The sequence below is a fragment of the Rhinoderma darwinii genome, chromosome 3 (genome assembly GCF_050947455.1).
Source record: "Rhinoderma darwinii isolate aRhiDar2 chromosome 3, aRhiDar2.hap1, whole genome shotgun sequence".
Taxonomy (NCBI): domain Eukaryota; kingdom Metazoa; phylum Chordata; class Amphibia; order Anura; family Rhinodermatidae; genus Rhinoderma; species Rhinoderma darwinii.
In genome coordinates this window covers 169719117-169738268 of record NC_134689.1, presented here as the reverse complement: position 1 = coordinate 169738268, position 19152 = coordinate 169719117, and the positions used below count along the sequence as shown (strand labels likewise).

General features: G+C 45.3%; 1 protein-coding gene across 1 annotated transcript in view; it reads right to left on the bottom strand.

Moving 5' to 3' along the window:
• SLC38A1 (solute carrier family 38 member 1) overlaps positions 1-19152 on the bottom strand; it is a 114257-nt gene that overhangs the window by 14570 nt on the left and 80535 nt on the right. The window contains exons 11-12 of the mRNA XM_075857025.1: positions 16336-16415; positions 5086-5186 (exon numbers count right to left, since the gene is read on the bottom strand). Coding sequence (XP_075713140.1) covers positions 5086-5186; positions 16336-16415 — 181 coding nt within the window. The remainder of the gene's footprint in view (positions 1-5085; positions 5187-16335; positions 16416-19152) is intronic.

The following is a 19152-nucleotide window of genomic DNA, read 5'->3' as shown; positions in this document are numbered from 1 at the left end:
TGTGATAGGTTCTCCCACTCCTAAGCCTGCCACCCTGAGTGGTGGAAGATGGAGTCAGTCTCACAGACATAGAAGCAGGTGCAGACTGATTATCTATGGGCGTTAACCCCGAAGCTGTGCCTGGCAGATCCTTTACAGTACCCCCCCTTTTATGAGGGGCCACCGGACCCTTTCTAAGTGGACCTGGTTTACTGGGGAAACGAAGGTGAAACCTCCTGACCAATATCCCAGCGTGAACATCCCGAGCGGGTACCCAAGTCCTCTCCTCAGGCCTGTATCCTCTCCAATGGACCAGGTACTGGAGGGAGCCTTGGACCATCCTGCTGTCCACAATCTTGGCCACCTCGAATTCTGCCCCCTCAGGGGTGAGAACAGGGACCGGAGGTTTCCTCGAGAGAGCCAAGGACGGGGAGCAGCGTTTAAGGAGGGAGGCATGGAACACGTCGTGTACTCGAAAAGATGGGGGCAACTCCAGTCGGAAGGAGACAGGATTGAGGACTTCAATGACCTTATACGGCCCTATAAACCGGGGAGCAAACTTCTTGGACGGGACCTTAAGGCGAAAATTTTTAGACGATAGCCACACCAGATCCCCGACGTTAAACAAGGGGTTAGCAGAACGTTTTCTATCTGCCTGAGTTTTTTGTATGCTCTGGGACGCCTCTAGGTTCTTCTGAACCTGAGCTCAGACTGTGCACAGTTCTCGATGAACGACCTCTACCTCGGGATTGTTGGAACTACCAGGTGAAACGGAAGAGAACCGTGGATTAAACTCAAAATTACAGAAAAAGGGGGAGACCCCTGACGAGTTACTGACCCGGTTATTAAAGGAAAATTCGGCGAGGGGAATGAATGAGACCCAATCATATTGACAGTCAGAGATAAAACACCTTAAATATTGTTCTAGAGACTGATTAGTCCTCTCAGTTTGGCCATTAGTTTCAGGATGGAAGGCAGAGGAGAAGGACAGATCAATCTCCAACTTTTTACAGAAGGCTCTCCAAAACAATGAAACAAATTGTACCCCTCTATCAGAAACAATATTGACAGGGACCCCATGGAGACGCAGGATGTGTTTGACAAACAAGGTAGCTAACGTCTTAGCATTGGGTAGTTTTTTGAGGGGCACAAAGTGGCACATCTTACTGAAGCGGTCTACTACAACCCACACCACCGACTTGCCTTGAGATGGAGGCAAATCGGTGATAAAATCCATGGAGATATGGGTCCAAGGTCTCTGGGGAATTGGCAAAGAACATAGTAAGCCCGCTGGTCGGGACCTGGGAGTCTTGGACCTAGCACAAACTTCACAAGCGGCGACGTAGGCCTTAACGTCTTTAGGCAACCCAGGCCACCAATAGTTTCTGGCAATGAGGTGCTTGGTACCCAGGATGCCTGGATGGCCAGATAGTGCAGAGTCATGATTTTCCCTAAGTACCCTTAGCCGGAATTGCAGGGGAACAAACAGCTTGTTCTCAGGAAGGCTCCCGGAAGCTGAACCTTGATCAGCCGCAATTTCAGAGACGAAATCAGAATCAATAGCGGAAATGATTATACCTGGAGGCAAAATACAAGCAGGATCTTCCTCCGAAGGAGGGCTGGCCATGAAGCTACGTGACAGTGCATCAGCCTTAACATTTTTAGACCCAGCCCTATAGGTAACCACAAAGTTGAATCTGGTAAAAAATAACGCCCAACGAGCTTGTCTCGGGTTTAGCCTCTGGGCAGATTCTAGGAAAACCACATTCTTGTGGTCGGTAAGGACCGTTACCTGGTGCCTAGCCCCCTCCAGGAAGTGGCGCCACTCTTCAAATGCCCATTTAATGGCTAAGAGTTCGCGGTTGCCAATATCATAGTTACTCTCAGTGGGTGAAAACTTCCTGGAGAAGTAGGCACAGGGACGGAGATGGGTGAGGGACCTGGTACCCTGGGACAAGACAGCCCCCACTCCCACCTCGGACGCGTCAACCTCCACGATAAATGGCTCCATTTGGTTGGGCTGAACCAGCACCGGGGCCGAGATAAAGCACTTCTTAAGGACCTCAAAAGCCTGGAAAGCCTCAGGAGGCCAGTGGAGGAGATCAGCACCTTTGCGAGTGAGATCCGTAAGAGGCTTAGCGATGACCGAGAAGTTAGCAATAAACCTCCTGTAATAATTAGCGAACCCCAGGAAGCACTGTAACGCCTTCAGGGAGGCAGGTTGGACCCATTCCGCCACAGCCTGGACCTTGGCGGGGTCCATGCGGAATTCATGAGGAGTGAGGATTTGGCCCAAAAATGGTATCTCCTGCACCCCAAACACACATTTTTCGGTCTTTGCAAACAGTTTGCTTTCTCGAAGGACCTGGAGCACCTTCCTGACATGCTCAATGTGGGAGGACCAGTCCTTGGAAAACACAAGTATGTCATCAAGGTACACTACAAGAAATAACCCCAGGTAGTCTCTTAAATTCTCATTTATGAAATTCTGGAAGACCGCGGGAGCATTACACAACCCAAAGGGCATGACGAGGTATTCGAAATGACCTTCGGGCGTGTTAAACGCAGTCTTCCACTCATCCCCCTCTTTGATGCGGATAAGGTTATACGCCCCCCGTAGATCAAACTTAGAGAACCATTGGGCCCCCTGAACCTGATTAAAGAGATCAGGAATCAGAGGAAGTGGATACTGGTTCCTTACAGTGACCTTATTCAAGCTTCGGTAGTCAATGCATGGCCTAAGACCACCATCCTTCTTCCCTACGAAGAAGAAGCCAGCACCTACCGGAGAAGTAGAGGGGCGAATGTAACCCTTGGCCAGGCATTCCTGGATATACTCTCTCATGGCTTCACGTTCGGGACAAGAGAGATTAAATATCCTACCCTTAGCGAGCTTAGCTCCTGGTACCAAATTGATTGCGCAATCATATTCTCTATGAGGAGGTAACACTTCGGAGGCCTCCTTAGAGAAAACATCAGCGAAGTCCTGAACAAACTCAGGTAGCGTGTTCACCACCTCAGGGGGAGAAATAGAATTAACAGAAAAACATGACGTCAAGCATTCATTATCCCACTTGGTAAGGTCCCCAGAATTCCAGTCAAACGTGGGATTATGCAACTGCAACCAGGGAAGGCCTAAAACCAAATCGGATGATAATCCCTGCATTAACAGTACAGAGCACTGCTCCAAATGCATGGAGCCAACAAGGAGTTCAAAAACAGGGGTATGCTGTGTAAAATAACCATTAGCAAGAGGAGTGGAGTCGATACCCACTATCGGGACAGGTTTAGGCAAATCAATCAAAGGCATAGCTAGAGACATAACAAATTCCACAGACATGATATTAGCAGAAGACCCTGAATCCACAAAGGCACTGCCGGTAGCAGACCTACCACCCAAAGAGACCTGAAAGGGAAGCAAGATTTTATTACGTTTCATATTTACGGGAAATACCTGTGTGCCCAAGTGACCTCCCCGATGATCACTTAGGCGCGGAAGTTCTCCGGCTGCATTCTTACGCTTAGGACAGTTGTTCACTTGATGCTTGTCATCCCCACAGTAGAAGCAGAGACCATTCTTCCTGCGGAAATCTCTACGTTGTTGGGGGGACACGGAGGCCCCGAGTTGCATAGGTACCTCCGAGTCTTCCGGGGAGGAACGAAGCAACGGAACCTCGGGAGGCATCATGGGGGAGTCAGAGGAGAAAACATCAAGACGTTCAAGTCGTCGTTCCCTGAGACGTCGGTCAAGTCGTACCGCTAAAGCCATAACCTGGTCTAGGGAGTCAGAAGAGGGATAACTAACTAGCAGATCTTTCAGGGCGTTCGACAGACCCAACCTAAATTGGCACCTTAAGGCAGGGTCATTCCACCGAGAAGCTACGCACCACTTCCTAAAGTCAGAGCAATACTCCTCAACAGGTCTCTTACCCTGACGTAAGGTCACCAGCTGACTCTCGGCAAAAGCAGTCTTGTCAATCTCGTCATAGATGAGTCCGAGAGCAGAAAAGAAAAGATCAACAAAGGAAAGTTCAGGGGCGTCAGGAGCCAAGGAGAAGGCCCATTCTTGGGGCCCTTCCTGGAGCCGGGACATAATTATACCCACCCGCTGGCTCTCAGAGTGGGGCTTTAAACGAAAATAGAGCATACAACTCTCCCGAAAGGAGAGAAAAGTCTTCCGGTCCCCTGAGAACCGGTCGGGCAACTTGAGGTGGGGTTCAAGAGGTGAGGTGAGGGGGACTACCATGGTAGCATCAGGCTGGTTGACCCTCTGAGCCAGGGCCTGGACCTGTAGGGAGAGACCCTGCATTTGCTGAGCCAGGGTCTCAAGGGGGTCCATAGTGGTGTCAGGGACCAGGGTAGACTAGGTATGGGCTTGTGATTATGTAATGACGGGGGTGGGGCGACAGACAAGTGAGCCCTAATCTACCCACCACTCAGTCCCTGCCTACTTGCAACGACCCGCCCTAGGCGACGGGGTACAACTGGGCGACGGTCCCTACGCTCAATAAGTGCACAACAGACAAACAGAACAGGGTACACAGAGCTAGGGGGAGAAAGGGGCAGTTGCCCACGGCAACACCGTGAGCAACAAGAGAAGTGAACAAGCCGAGTCAAACCAGGAGAGTACGAGGTGCCAAACGCAGAGCAGGAGAGTAGTCAGCAAGCCGGGGTCAATATGAAGCAAGGACAAAAGGTACAAGAAGCTGCAGCAGGGCCAGGAAACCAAACGAGAAGAATCACAAGCAAAGGAGGAACAGGAAAGGCAGGTATAAATAGACAGAGGGCGGGAGCTAGCTCCGTCCGGCCAGGCTGTGATAGGTTCTCCCACTCCTAAGCCTGCCACCCTGAGTGGTGGAAGATGTAGTCAGTCTCACAGACATAGAAGCAGGTGCAGACTGATTATCTATGGGCGTTAACCCCGAAGCTGTGCCTGGCAGATCCTTTACAATATATATATATATATATATATATATATATATACACACACACACATACATATATATATATATATATATATATATATATATATATATATATATATATATATATAACGGTACATTAAGGTCATAGCTGTACCTTAAAACTTATGTAATTACAACTTACCATAAAAAGTTAGATAGCCAAATATAGCAGTTAGAAAATACATAAGAAACATAGAGAAGAATGAAATTTGTGATACCAGCTGCATTTTCTTCTCTGTGCGACTAGAAAGAAGAAAATAACAAAATTTAGTATCGATTCTTTGCAATGTTTTTTCAATTTTATACACAGGAGATGACCATACACATGAATTAACTTTGGCTTCCCCATACACATGCATACTCGGTTGAGCGTAAGCTGTTGCCATACATGACATGCAGCCGCTTATCTCCTAGAGGAGCAAAGAATAAGCATGTTGAATTCCAACATGTCTGATCCTTCTTCAGGGGCGTAGCTAGGGGGGGACAGGCGGGGCACTTGCCCCGGGCGCAGTTCAGAGGGGGGCGCCAGCGCCCCCTCCTGCACTATAATTGTACCTGTGTCGCAAGGACACAGGTACAATTAGAAGCAATGAATGACCGGGCACGTTCCGTGCCCGGCCATTCAGCGCCTCTCCACGAATGAAGTGACTGGTACCTTTTGTACCAGTGACGCTTCCGTCGATGAAAGGCGCTGACTGACTGGCAGGGAAAGTCATCCTGCCCAGCCAATCAGCGCCTTTCATAGACGCCGCGTTCAACCCCCTGGAGACCTGCGCAGAAGAGAGCAGGTCTCCATGGCTGCCGGACGGCGTGGGAGCGGGAATAAGGTGAGTTTGAAATGTTTTTTTTTTTCTTTTTTAAATTGTAATAGAAGTGTGCGGCTGTATCTGCGGGGGGGGGGGGGGACGACTTTGTCTACCTTCGGGGGGTGTCTATCTACAGGGCTGGGCTATATACAGGGGGACTATATCTGCTGGGCTATATACAGGGGGGCTATATCTACAGGGGAGCTATATACAGGGGGACTATATCTGCTGGGCTATATACAGGGGGACTATATCTACAGGGGAGCTATATACAGGGGGACTATATCTGCTGGGCTATATACAGGGGGACTATATCTACAGGGGAGCTATATACTGGAGTGGGCTGTCTATAGAGCACCATATACAGGGGTGGGCTATATACAGGGGGACTATATCTACAGGGGGGGCTATATACTGGAGTGGGCTGTCTATAGAGCACCATATACAGGGGTGGGCTATATACAGGGGGACTATATCTACAGGGGGGGCTATATACTGGAGTGGGCTGTCTATAGAGCACCATATACAGGGGTGGGCTATATAGTATATAGCCCCCTGTAGATATAGCCCACCCCTGTATATGGTGCTCCATAGATAGCCCACCCCAGTATATAGCCCCCCTGTAGATATAGTCTCCCTGTATATAGCCCAGCCCTGTAGATATAGCCCCCTGTAGATATATTCCCCCTGTAGATATATTCCTCCTGTATATAGCCCACCCCTGTATATAGCCCCCCTATAGATATAGCCCCCCTGTGTATAGCCCACCCCTGTATATAGCCCCCCTCTGTAGGTATAGCCCACCCCTGTATATAGCCCCCCTGTGTATATCCCAGCCCTGTGTATAGCCCACCCCTGTATATAGTATCCCACAAATAGCTCCCCCTATAGTGCTCCACAGAAAGCCCACCCCTGTATATAGCCCCCTTGTACATATAGTCCACCCCTGTATATAGTGCTCCACAGATAGCCCACCCTTGTGTATAGTATATACAGGGGTGGGCTATCTGTGGAGCACTATATACAGGGGTGGACTATCTAGTGGAGCATTATATACAGGGGTGGACTATATGTACAAGGGGGGGGCTATATACAGGGGTGGGCTATCTGTGAAACACTATATACAGGGGTGGACTATATGTGGAGCACTATATACAGAGGTGGGCTATATCTACAGGGGGGCTACATACATGGTTGGGCTATCTGTAGAGCTATATCTACAGGGGGCTATATACAGGGGTGGGCTATCTGTAGAGCACTATAGGGGGAGTTATTTGTGGGACACTATATACAGGGGTGGTCTATATGGGGGCACTATCTACAGGGGGCTCTATGGCAGGCACTATCTACAGGGGGCTCTATGGCAGGCACTATCTACAGGGGGCACAGTGTGTGTGTGGGACACGGTGTATGGTGCTATTATAATTAGAGGTGCAGTGTATGGTGCTATTATATTTAGGGGCATAGTATTTATGGTATAATGATAACTTTATCTTTATTTATAGGTGCAGAAATGTTGGAAAAGTGAGAAGCTGAAGACATGTGAGCGGCAAACTGCAGAAATGGGCTGTGGCCGGGAGAATTCATCATAGAGGTCTGGACCAAATGGAGAAAAAGAACTAGAATCTGAGACGTCACCGGTGAGTCACTTAATGTAAATGTTCATTCTGCCTCTAATCAGCACTGTAGTCACTGTATGATCTGCAGCGAGATGATTATGATAGGATTTATTTTTTGTGAAGCAGCGACTCCCAGCATATCCTTATCATTGTTCGGGCCATGCTGGGAGCTGTAGTTTTACGCCGTACATACCTATACGGCAGGGGTTGCACAGCTGTATTTGTTCTGGGGCTGTATATATGTATCGAGCTTGGTTCTGGTGTTGTGTATAGAACCATATTGCTTGTGAAATGTACAAATAATTTTATGTTCGCGTTACATAAAAAGAAATGACACGTCGATTGGTAGAGAAAACAAACATGGCGAGGGGGAAGAAGAGGTTGGGGGGGGGGGGGCGCCAAACTGAATCTTTGCCCCGGGTGCTGGAGAACCTAGCTACACCTCTGCCTTCTTTCTTCCCCTCGATGGCAGTTGTCAAAGAACTGTTGAGCTGCCCTTATACACATTAGACAGCAGAGGTCCACAACCAGTTATGATTGCTATGTGTCTCTGTCAGGGTGATAAATGGAGGGATTTCAGGGAGTGATGTGTGGGGTGGAGGGGGAAGACTTTCATGTATCTTATGGCTGGGCATACTACAGAAATGACAGTGAATGCACATTCAACTCTTCCATATAATAGAATGTTTCTGTCTCAATTCTGTTATGTTTAAGGCTTGCCAACTATGGACCTGTTGTTCACTTCATGGACCTGTTGTTTCATATCAATAAATATTTTAAGTTAATTAGAAAGTGACACATTCCCGTTAAGAGATAAAAAAAAAAGAAAAGCAAAGAAATACATTCATATTCCTTGGATAAATTACTCTTAAGAGGAGCTGTCACCTGTCTTAGTATACATTAGTATTCCCCATAAAATAACTATGCTAGAGCATCTTTTCTTAGAACTCCACGTTGTGCCGCTCCTCTGTTATTCCTCCTAGAAATGTATTATAAGGGGGTTTTCCAGGACACAACATTTTTGAAGTAATACTCTAAGTAAATATTTAATAAAGTTCCTAATATAACAGTCTGTATTATATCTGAACACTTTTCTTCCTATTCACCCTACGTCTGCCCTGCCGGAAGTTCTTCTTTTCATCTGTGTCTTTTTTTCTCTGGGCACACTGTGCACGAGAGTTAGTATGCACACAGTCCTGTGTCGATACCTCACTGACTAACGTAACGACACAGGGCTGTTCTTTACTAATTATTCCGCCCCCTCTATGTGTATATTGGCTCTCCACACTAGTTCTCCCTTCCCCTTTAGTTTATTCCGCCCACCTGCTTTATCTGAGGAGCGGTCACATATATATCAGACGTATACCCGGATTTGAGGCATCCTATTGGTCCACAGCCTCTTCAATGTTCACTCCGTTCATTCTCTGTTTCTACTTCAATAGCAGAACGATTTTCTTTGCGTGCATGCTATTCCTCAATTTTCAGGGCGGGCAGCGCACGAGCACTGAGGAATAGCATGCACGCAAAGAAAATTGTGCTGCTATTTAAAGAGGCTCTGTCACCAGATTTTGCAACCCCTATCTGCTATTGCAGCAGATCGGCGCTGCAATGTAGATTACAGTAACGTTTTTATTTTTAAAAAACGAGCATTTTTGGCCAAGTTATGGCCATTTTTGTATTTATGCAAATGAGGCTTGCAAAAGTACAACTGGGCGTGTTTAAAGTAAAAGTACAACTGGGCGTGTATTATGTGCGTACATCGGGGCGTTTTTACTACTTTTACTAGCTGGACGTTCTGACGAGAAGTATCATCCACTTCTCTTCAGAACGCCCAGCTTCTGGCAGTGCAGATCTGTGACGTCACTCACAGGTCCTGCATCGTGTCGGCCACATCGGCACCAGAGGCTACAGTTGATTCTGCAGCAGCATCAGCGTTTGCAGGTAAGTAGCTACATCGACTTACCTGCAAACGCCGATGCTGCTGCAGAATCATCTGTAGCCTCTGGTGCCGATGTGTCCTCGCTCGTCTGACACGATGCAGGACCTGTGAGTGACGACACAGCGTGATCTCTGGAGAACACGGCTGTGTCTGCACTGCCAGAAGCTGGGCGTTCTAAAGAGAAGTGGATGATACTTCTCGTCAGAACGCCCAGCTAGTAAAAGTAGTAAAAACGCCCCGATGTACGCACATAATACACGCCCACTTGGACTTTTACTTTTAAACACACCCACTTGGACTTTTGCAAGCCTCATTTGCATAAATACAAAAATGGTCATAACTTGGCCAAAAATGCTCGTTTTTTAAAAATAAAAACGTTACTGTAATCTACATTGCAGCGCCTATCTGCTGCAATAGCAGATAGGGGTTGCAAAATCTGGTGACAGAGCCTCTTTAAGTAGAAGCAAAGATTGAACGGAACGGACATTGAGGAGGCAGGGGACCAATAGGATGCCTCAAACCCGGGACTTATGATGTATACCCGGATTTGAGGCATCCTATTGGTCCACAGCCTCCTCAATGTTCGCTCCATTCATTCTCTGTTTCTACTTCAATAGCAGCATGATTTTCTTTGCGTGCATGCTATTCCTCAATTTTCGGGACGGGCAGAGCACGAGCACTGCGGAATAGTATGCACGCAAAGAAAATCACGCTGCTACTGAAATAGAAGCAAAGAATGAATGGAACGGACATTGAGGAGGCCGGGGACCACTAGGATGCCTCAAACCCGGGACTTCTGACGTATACCCGGGTTTGAGGAATCCTATTGGTCCACAGTCTCCACAATGCCTGACCCGTTGAATTCTTTGCTTACGCCTCAATGCCCCATTTTCTTCTCATTAATGAAACTCCTCAGTGCTCGTGCACTTCCCGCCTTGGAAAAATTTGTGTCAAAGGGAAAACCCCTTTAATTTGTTGTTAACAGTCGAGGGAGTGTCCCTACACAGGCACTGTCCTATCAGTGCTGACAGAGTGAGAATGTGTTTGATAAGGGGAAGTGTAACACCCAGTTGTCAATTTATTTATACATTTCTAGGAGGAATAAGAGAGGAATTGTACAATGCAGAGTTCTAAGAAAATCTGTTTCAGAAATGTTATTACATGGTGAATACAATTACTTACTAAAATAGACATGTCAGGAGAGATGACAGGTCCTCTTTATGAATGCAGAATAGCAGCCCTATTAAACACATATTACAATGACATCATGAAAGACAGATGTCTTTCCAGATGTCTTTTTGTTGACACATGAAATGCATTGGTGGTTTTGTATAAATTAGTAAATATGGATAACGGTAATAACAGCCAAATATTAAAATCATGGAACCACTCTTCGGGTATGTTCACACGGCCTATTTACGGACGTAAATCGGGCGTTTTTGCCCCGAATTACGCCCGAAAATAGCGCCTCAATAGCGCTGACAAACATCTGCCCATTGAAAGCAATGGGCAGACGTTTGTCTGTTCACACGAGGCGTATATTTACGCGCCGCTGTCAAATGACGGCGCGTAAATTGACGCCCGCGTAGAAGAAGTGACCTGTCACTTCTTTGGCCGTAATTGGAGCCGCTATTCATTGACTCCAATGAATAGCAGCGCTAATTACGGCCGTAATTGACGCGGCGTTCAAGCGCCTGCACATGCCGGTACGGCTGAAATTACGGGGATGTTTTCAGGCTGAAACATCCCCGTAATTTCAGCCGTTACGGACCCCCGCCGTGTGAACATACCCTTACTGTTACCGTATAACATGACAAAAAGTAAAGTAAATGGAGAACTGGGCTGACTTCTCTGTCGGCTATAGGCTCTATGGTAGGGACGGGCTGCATCACGGGCTGAGCGTGCTGCATACACAGTGGGTGATGGCTGTGTGATACACTGCAACGGGCGGAATCAAAGATCACTTTGATTCTGCCCGCTTAACACCTTAAATGCTGCAGTCAATTTAAACCGCAGCATTAAAAGTGTTAGAATCAGGGGGGCGCCCCCTCAAACAAGCCATTGCGCGCCCCCGAAGCCCGATTGGTTGGTTACAACGGTTGTTATGCCTGGTCTGCCATCTTTGTATTCCTTTGAAGCTCTGCCTCCGGCAGGGCTTCAAAGAAGACTGTCAGAATCACGATATACTGCAATACATTAGATTAGATCTCTGCTTCATGTCCCCTAGGTGGACTAATAAAAAAAAAAAGTTAAAAACTGTTAAACAAAGTTTTTTTTATGTCCCAAAAAAATAAAAAAAATGTAAAAGTTCAAAAAAACCCTCTTTTCACATTTTTTCCCTAAATTAATGTTAAAAAAAAAGTTAACATAACTGGTATCGCCGCGTCCATAAAAGTCCGACCTATCACAATATAGCATTGTTTAACCTGCTCAGTGAATGCTGTAAAAAAAAAATATATATATATAAAACATGCAAATTGCAGTTTTTTGGTCACCTTAGCGCTCCAAAAAATGAAATAAAAAGTGATCAAAAAGTCATACCCCAAAATGGTATGGTGACGGCTGTGTTACACAGCCGACATCTCACTGCAACGAGTGGAATCTAAGTTCACTTTGATTCCACCCATTTAACACGTTAAATGCTGCGGTCAATGGCGACCGCGGCATTTAAATTGTTATAATCAGGGTGGCGCCACCTCAAACACCCAATCGCGCCCCAGTGCGGCGCGATCGGCCATTTACAGTGGTTGATATGGCAGCCTGGGGGCCTAATAAAGTCCCCCAGTTCTGACATCTTTGTGGTCCTTTGAAGCCCTGAGACTGTTAGGGGGGATTCACACGAGCGTGATTTTCGTGCGTGCAGGCCGCGTATTTTTCGCACGCCACGCACAGCCCTATAGAAGTCAATGGGGCAGTTCAAACAGTGCGTGATTTGTGCGCAGCGTTTGTTCGCTGCGTACAAAACGCGACAGGTTCAATATCTCCACGTATTTCGCGCATCACGCACCCATTGAAGTAAATGGGTGAGTGAAAACCACGCAGGTCGCACGGAAGCACTTCCGTGCGAACCGACTGAAACAGCGCACCAGCTGTCAAAAGGATGAATGTAAACAGAAAAGCACCACGTGCTTTTCTGTTTCCAAACATCCAAATGGAGTGTCTTTGAGATGAGCGAACCCGGACAATCGAACCGAACTTCACCGGGTTCGGCCGAACTAGTTTTGGCCGAACCCGTCAAAAAAAATTCCGGTACGCGACGTCAGGAGATAGTCACTGTCCAGGGTGCTGAAAGAGTTAAACTGTTTCAGCACCATGGACAGTGACTACCGATCCCAATAAACATGAACCTGTAAAAAAAAACGAAGTTCCGACTTACCGATAACTCCCGGCTTCTTCCTCCAGTCTGACCTCCCGGGATGACAATTCAGTCCAAGTGACAGCTCCAGCCAATCACAGGCCAAGCACAGGTTGCAGCAGTCACATGGACTGCCGCGTCACCCAGGGAGGTGGGGCCAGATGTCGAGAGGCGCGTCACCAAGGACGCATCACCAAGGCAACGGCCGGGAGAGAAGTTCTCGGTAAGTACGAACTTTTTCTTTTTTTTTAACAGGTTGCTGTATATTGTGATCGGCATTCACTGTCGAGGGTGCTGAAAGAGTTACTGCCGATCAGTTAGCTCTTTCAGCACCTTGGACAGTGACGGGCGTCGACTAGCCTTATCTCTAAATCACGCAGCCGCGCATCATACACGGATGACACACGCAGCTGTCAAATGGTTTTTGCGCGCGCAAAACGCTGCGTTGTTTGCGCGCGCAAAAACGCAACGTTCATCTGAATCTGCCTTTAGAATCACTATATACTGCAATACATTAGTATTACAGTATATCATGCAAGCGATCGCTGCTTCAAGTCCCCTAGGGGGACTAATAAAAAAAAAAAAAAAGTTAAAAAAAAAAAATCCTTTTCCCATTTTTTCCCTAAGGCAATGTTAAAAAAAAATAAAAGTTAACATAACTGGGTTTGCCGCGTCCGTAAAAGTCAGAACTCTCAAATTATAGCATTATTTAACCGGTGAATGACGGAAAAAAATGTAAGCCCTCACACCTCTAAATTGATGAAAAAAGAATAAAGTTATGGCTCTCAGAACATGGCGACACAAATTTTTATTTTTTTAGCAAATAGTTAGATTTTTTTTTAAAATGGTAAAACATAAATCAAAACATTTAAATTTGGTATTGCCATAATCGTATCAACCTGTAGAATAAGGTGAATATGTTGTTTTTTGCCCATTTCACCCCACAAATATTTTTTCTCGGTTTCCCAGTACATTATGCGGTACAATAAATGGTGCCATGAAAAACTACAACTTGTCCTTCAAAAAACAAGACCTCATATGGCTATGTCGAAGAAGAAATAGAAAAGCTATGGCTTTTGGAAGGCGGGGAGTAAAAAACTAAAAATGAAAAACTCAAATTGGCCTGGTCTTTAAGGGGTTAATGACCTTGTGGATGGGATTAGTAGTAAGGTGTTTGCAGACGATACAAACCTAAGGTTTTTGCAGACGATACAAAACTTTGTAGGATACTTAAAACTGAACTTGACTACAAAATATTACAGAAAGACTTAGATAAGCTAGCAGCATGGGCAAAAACATGGCAGATGAAATTTAATGTTGATAAATGTAACGTAATGCACCGACAATGCAATAATAGTATTATTTCACATATATTAAATAGAATAAAACTGGGGATAATGGAACAAGAGAAGGACCTGGGTATTCCGGTAATGAATAAGCTAAGCAGCAGCACTCAATGTCATGCAGCAGCTGTGAAAGTAAATAGGATTTTAGGGTGTATAAAAAGAGAGATAAAAACCTGTGATTCAAATGTAATATTACCCTCTATAAATCCCTTGTAAGCCCACATCTTGAATTCAGTTTTAGGCTCCACATTTTAGAAAGGATATAGGAGAACTGGAGAGTATTCAAAGGTGGGCAACTAGATTATTAAATGGGATGGGAGGTATCGCTTACAATGAAAGGCTCTAAAAATTGGGCTTGTTCAGCTTGGAAAAAAGACGTCTTAGGCCTCATGCACACGAACGTAAAAACGCCCGTAATTACGGGCCGTAATTACGGGCCCATAGACTCCTATTGGCCACGGGTACCTCCCCGTATGCTTACGGGAAGGTGCCCGTGCCGTTGAAAAATATGAAAGATGTCCTATTTCAGGCTGTAATAACGGCACGGGCAGGCCCATAGAAGTCTATGGGACTCCCGTAATTACGGGTGGCTACGTGTGTGCACCCGTAATTACGGAAGCGTTGCTAGGCGACGTCATGAGATAGTCACTGTCCAGGGTGCTGAAAGAGTTAAACAATCGGCAGTAACTCTTTCAGCACCCGGGACAGTGACTACCGATCACAATATAGATCAACCTGTAAAAAAAAAAAAAAAGACGTTCATACTTACCCAGAACTCCCTGATTCTTCCTCCAGTCCGGCCTCCTGGGATGACGTTTCAGCCCATGTGACCGCTGCAGCCAATCACAGGCTGCAGCGGTCACATAGAGTGCCGCGTCATCCAGGGAGGTTGGGCTGGATGTCGAAAGAGGGACGCGTCACCAAGACAACGGCCGGGTAAGTATGAATTTCTTTTACTTTTACTGCGGAAAGGGCTGTCCCTTCTTTCTATCCACCACTGATAGAGAGAAGGGGCTGGCGATTAGTGTAGTGCTATTTTGCAGCGAAAACGTGCCCGTAAATACGGGTAGAGATTTGAGAGAGAAAAACACGGCGCCACATAGTGTGAGTAAGCCCAAGATATAACAAACTTAGTTTGACAGATGGAGGCTTACCACAGGTGAAAATGTCAGGAGCGGGTAAAAGGTAGATAAGTGATGGATGAGTGCTGCTGCCGAGATCCCAGCCGGTCAATCTTTGAGGGACCACCGCAATGTGAATGAGTAATTTGTTTGAAAAAACGGGACCCCATACGGCGCTGCTACTCAGGAACGAATCGTTCGTAAATACGGGTGGAATACTGGTGACACCGGACCAGTATTTACGGGCATGGGTCCGTAATTACTGGTGCAATACGGGTCGAATACATGTGACCAAGGACCCATATTTACGGGAGGAAAAGAATACGTTCGTTTGCATGAGGCCTTAGAGGTGAGCTTATTAATATGTAAGTATATGTGTGGTCAATACAAAGAACTAGCACATAATCTGTTCCTTCCAAGGACTCTACAAAGGACCTGGGGACATTCATTGCGTGTGGAAGAATATTAAAAAGAGTTTTTTACAGTTAGGGTATGTTCACACGGCTTATTTACGGATGTAATTCGGGTGTTTTACGCCTCGATTTACGTCCGAAAATGCGCCTCGATAGCGTTGGCAAACATCTGCCCATTCATTAGAATGGGTCTTACGATGTTCTGTGCACACGGTCATTTTTTTTACGCGCTGCTGTCAAAAGGCGGCACGTAAAAAGACGCACGCGTCAAAGAAGTGCCTGTCACTTCTTCAGACGTAATTGGACCCGTTTTCCATTGACTCGATGGAAAAGCAGCTCCATTTAACGTCCGTAATGGACGCAGCAAAAAGCGCCTCAACATGCCATTACGGCTGAAATTACGGTGCTGTTTTCTCCTGAAAACAGCCCCGTAATTTCAGCCGTTACGGACGCTGCCGTGTGAACATACCCTTAGAGTGGTCAAGCTATGGAATACCCTACCCTAAGAAGTAGTGATGGCAGATACTATGTCAGCATTTAAAAAAAGGGCTAGATGATTATTTACTGATGAATGGCATTGAGGGTTATAATGAATCAAGCAATGAATGACGTGTAATTTAATATGAAAGTTTGAACTTGATGGACATGTGTCTTTTTCAAAAATGTAACAAAAAACTTACAGCAGGAAAATATACACAAAATTAAGATCTCTAAACTGTGTCTGATCATCTAAATATATCAATCTGCATTATTTTCAAGCTGACAGTATTGTTAACACATGTTTTTTTCTTACTCTCTGAGCTCGCTGTATATAGGTAGGACTGACGGATGACACACGAAAGCAAATGCAAGAGTTGGCAGTGCATAAGCAGTCTGTAGATAAAAAGAAGAGACACACATAATTAGGTCACAATAAATCTAGTAAAAGCCTCCGTGTACAGTTAATCATTGCATATGTCACATATGTTTGCAACAATGTCAGAGAGGAAAACCAAGGAATAATCACGTGGGAATAAATCAGAGATATCTGGGGAGAGTGTACATATATATATATATATATATATATATACACACACACATGAAGAAGATCTTGCAGTACACCAAGTTCGAAGTATAATACTATGCTTTATTCAGACAACATCAAAAAGGTGCAACGTTTCAATCCCACATTGGGATCTTTCTCAAGCTTGAGAAAGATCCCAATGTGGGATTGAAACGTTGCACCTTTTTGATGTTGTCTGAATAAAGCACAGTTTTATACTTTGAACTATGAGTGCTGAAAGATCTTCTTCATGTATCTATATAATCCCTAGGATCAGGATTACTTGCTTGGCACCCGGACTTCACATGCTTTTTTTGTGAGTGCTGCTGTTTTTTGCTAGTTTATATATATATTGCGCACCTTCGTACCTGACGTTCACCTCTCACATCAATGGCAAGTGTTTTCCACATCGGTTATTTCCAATGGTACCATTTGTCCACTCACGATACACTTTCACCACAGCAGCATGCAAACAGTTCACAAGCTGTTTGAGAAATACTGCCACCCTTGGCCCGAAAGCCAATAATCATCCCTTTTTGCAACTTTGATAAATCGCCGCTTTGACTCATGGTAACAAGTGATATGTGTTCAGACAGCCTATATCACACCTTATATACCCACCAAGCCAGCCCACGACACATCACTACCTTCATGGTTTGCGCGCTGCCCAGGTCGAAAGTAGGAGGTGGTCATAATAATGTGACTCGACTGTGTATATATATATATATATATATATATATATATATATATATATATATACAGTGAAGGAAATAAGTATTTGATCCCTTGCTGATTTTGTAAGTTTGCCCACTGTCAAAGACATGAACAGTCTAGAATTTTTAGGCTAGGTTAATTTTACCAGTGAGAGATAGATTATATAAAAAAAAAAAACAGAAAATCACATTGTCAAAATTATATATATTTATTTGCATTGTGCACAGGGAAATAAGTATTTGATCCCTTTTGCAAACAAGACTTAATACTTGGTGGCAAAACCCTTGATGGCAAGCACAGCAGTCAGACGTTTTTAGTAGTTGATGATGAGGTTTGCACAGATGTTAGATGGAATTTTGGCCCACTCCTCTTTGCAGATCATCTGTAAATTATTAAGATTTCGAGGCTGTCGCTTGGCAACTCGGATCTTCAGCTCCCTCCATACGTTTTCGATGGGATTAAGGTCTGGAGACTGGCTAGGCCACTCCATGACCTTAATGTGCTTCTTTTTGAGCCACTCCTTTGTTGCCTTGGCTGTATGTTTCGGGTCATTGTCGTGCTGGAAGACCCAGCCACGAGCCATTTTTAATGTCCTGGTGGAGGGAAGGAGGTTGTCACTCAGGATTTGACGGTACATGGCTCCATCCATTCTCTCATTGATGCGTTGAAGTAGTCCTGTGCCCTAAGCAGAGAAACACCCCAAAAACATAATGTTTCCACCTCCATGCTTGACAGTGGGGACGGTGTTCTTTGGGTCATAGGCAGCATTTCTCTTCCTCCAAAAATTTTAGTCTCATCTGACCACAGCACCTTCTCCCAATCACTCTCAGAATCATCCAGATGTTCATTTGCAAACTTCAGATGGGCCTGTACATGTGCCTTCTTGAGCAGGGGGACCTTGCGGGCACTGCAAGATTTTAATCCATTACGGCGTAATGTGTTACCAATGGTTTTCTTGGTGACTGTGGTCCCAACTGCCTTGAGATCATTAACAAGTTCCCCCCGTGTAGTTTTCGGCTGAGCTCTCACCTTCCTCAGGATCAAGGATACCCCACGAGGTGAGATTTTGCATGGAGCCCCCAGATCGATGTCGATTGACAGTCATTTTGTATGTCTTCCATTTTCTTACTATTGCACCAACAGTTGTCTCCTTCTCACCCAGCGTCTTACTTATGGTTTTGTAGCCCATTCCAGCCTTGTGCAGGTCTATGATCTTGTCCCTGACATCTTTAGAAAGCTCTTTGGTCTTGCCCATGTTGTAGAGGTTAGAGTGAGACTGATTAATTGAGTCTGTGGACAGGACTCTTTTATACAGGTGACCATGTAAGACAGCTGTCTTTAATGCAGGCACCAAGTTGATTTGGAGCATGTAACTGGTCTGGAGGAGACTGAACTCATAATGGTTGGTAGGGGATCAAATACTTATTTCTCTGTGCATAATGCAAATAAATATATATAATTTTGACAATGTGATTTTCTGTTTTTTTTTTTTTATATAATCTATCTCTTACTGGTAAAATTAACCTCGCCTAAAAATTCTAGACTGTTCATGTCTTTGACAGTGGGCAAACTTACAAAATCAGCAAGGGATCAAATACTTATTTCCTCCACTGTATATATCTATATATAGATATATATATATACAAAAATATACATTTACACCACAAGGTCTGGTTCACACAGAGCAGTTATGATGCAGTTTATGGTTCCTTTTTTTCAGCGATTGTGCATTGGCATATACTATAGCAAGGCATTCTAGGCATCTACAAGGGGCGCTGTGTGTGGCGCTATCTACAAGAAGGGGGCTGTGTGGTGCTATTTACAAGAGGGGGGCTGTGTGATGCTATCTACAAG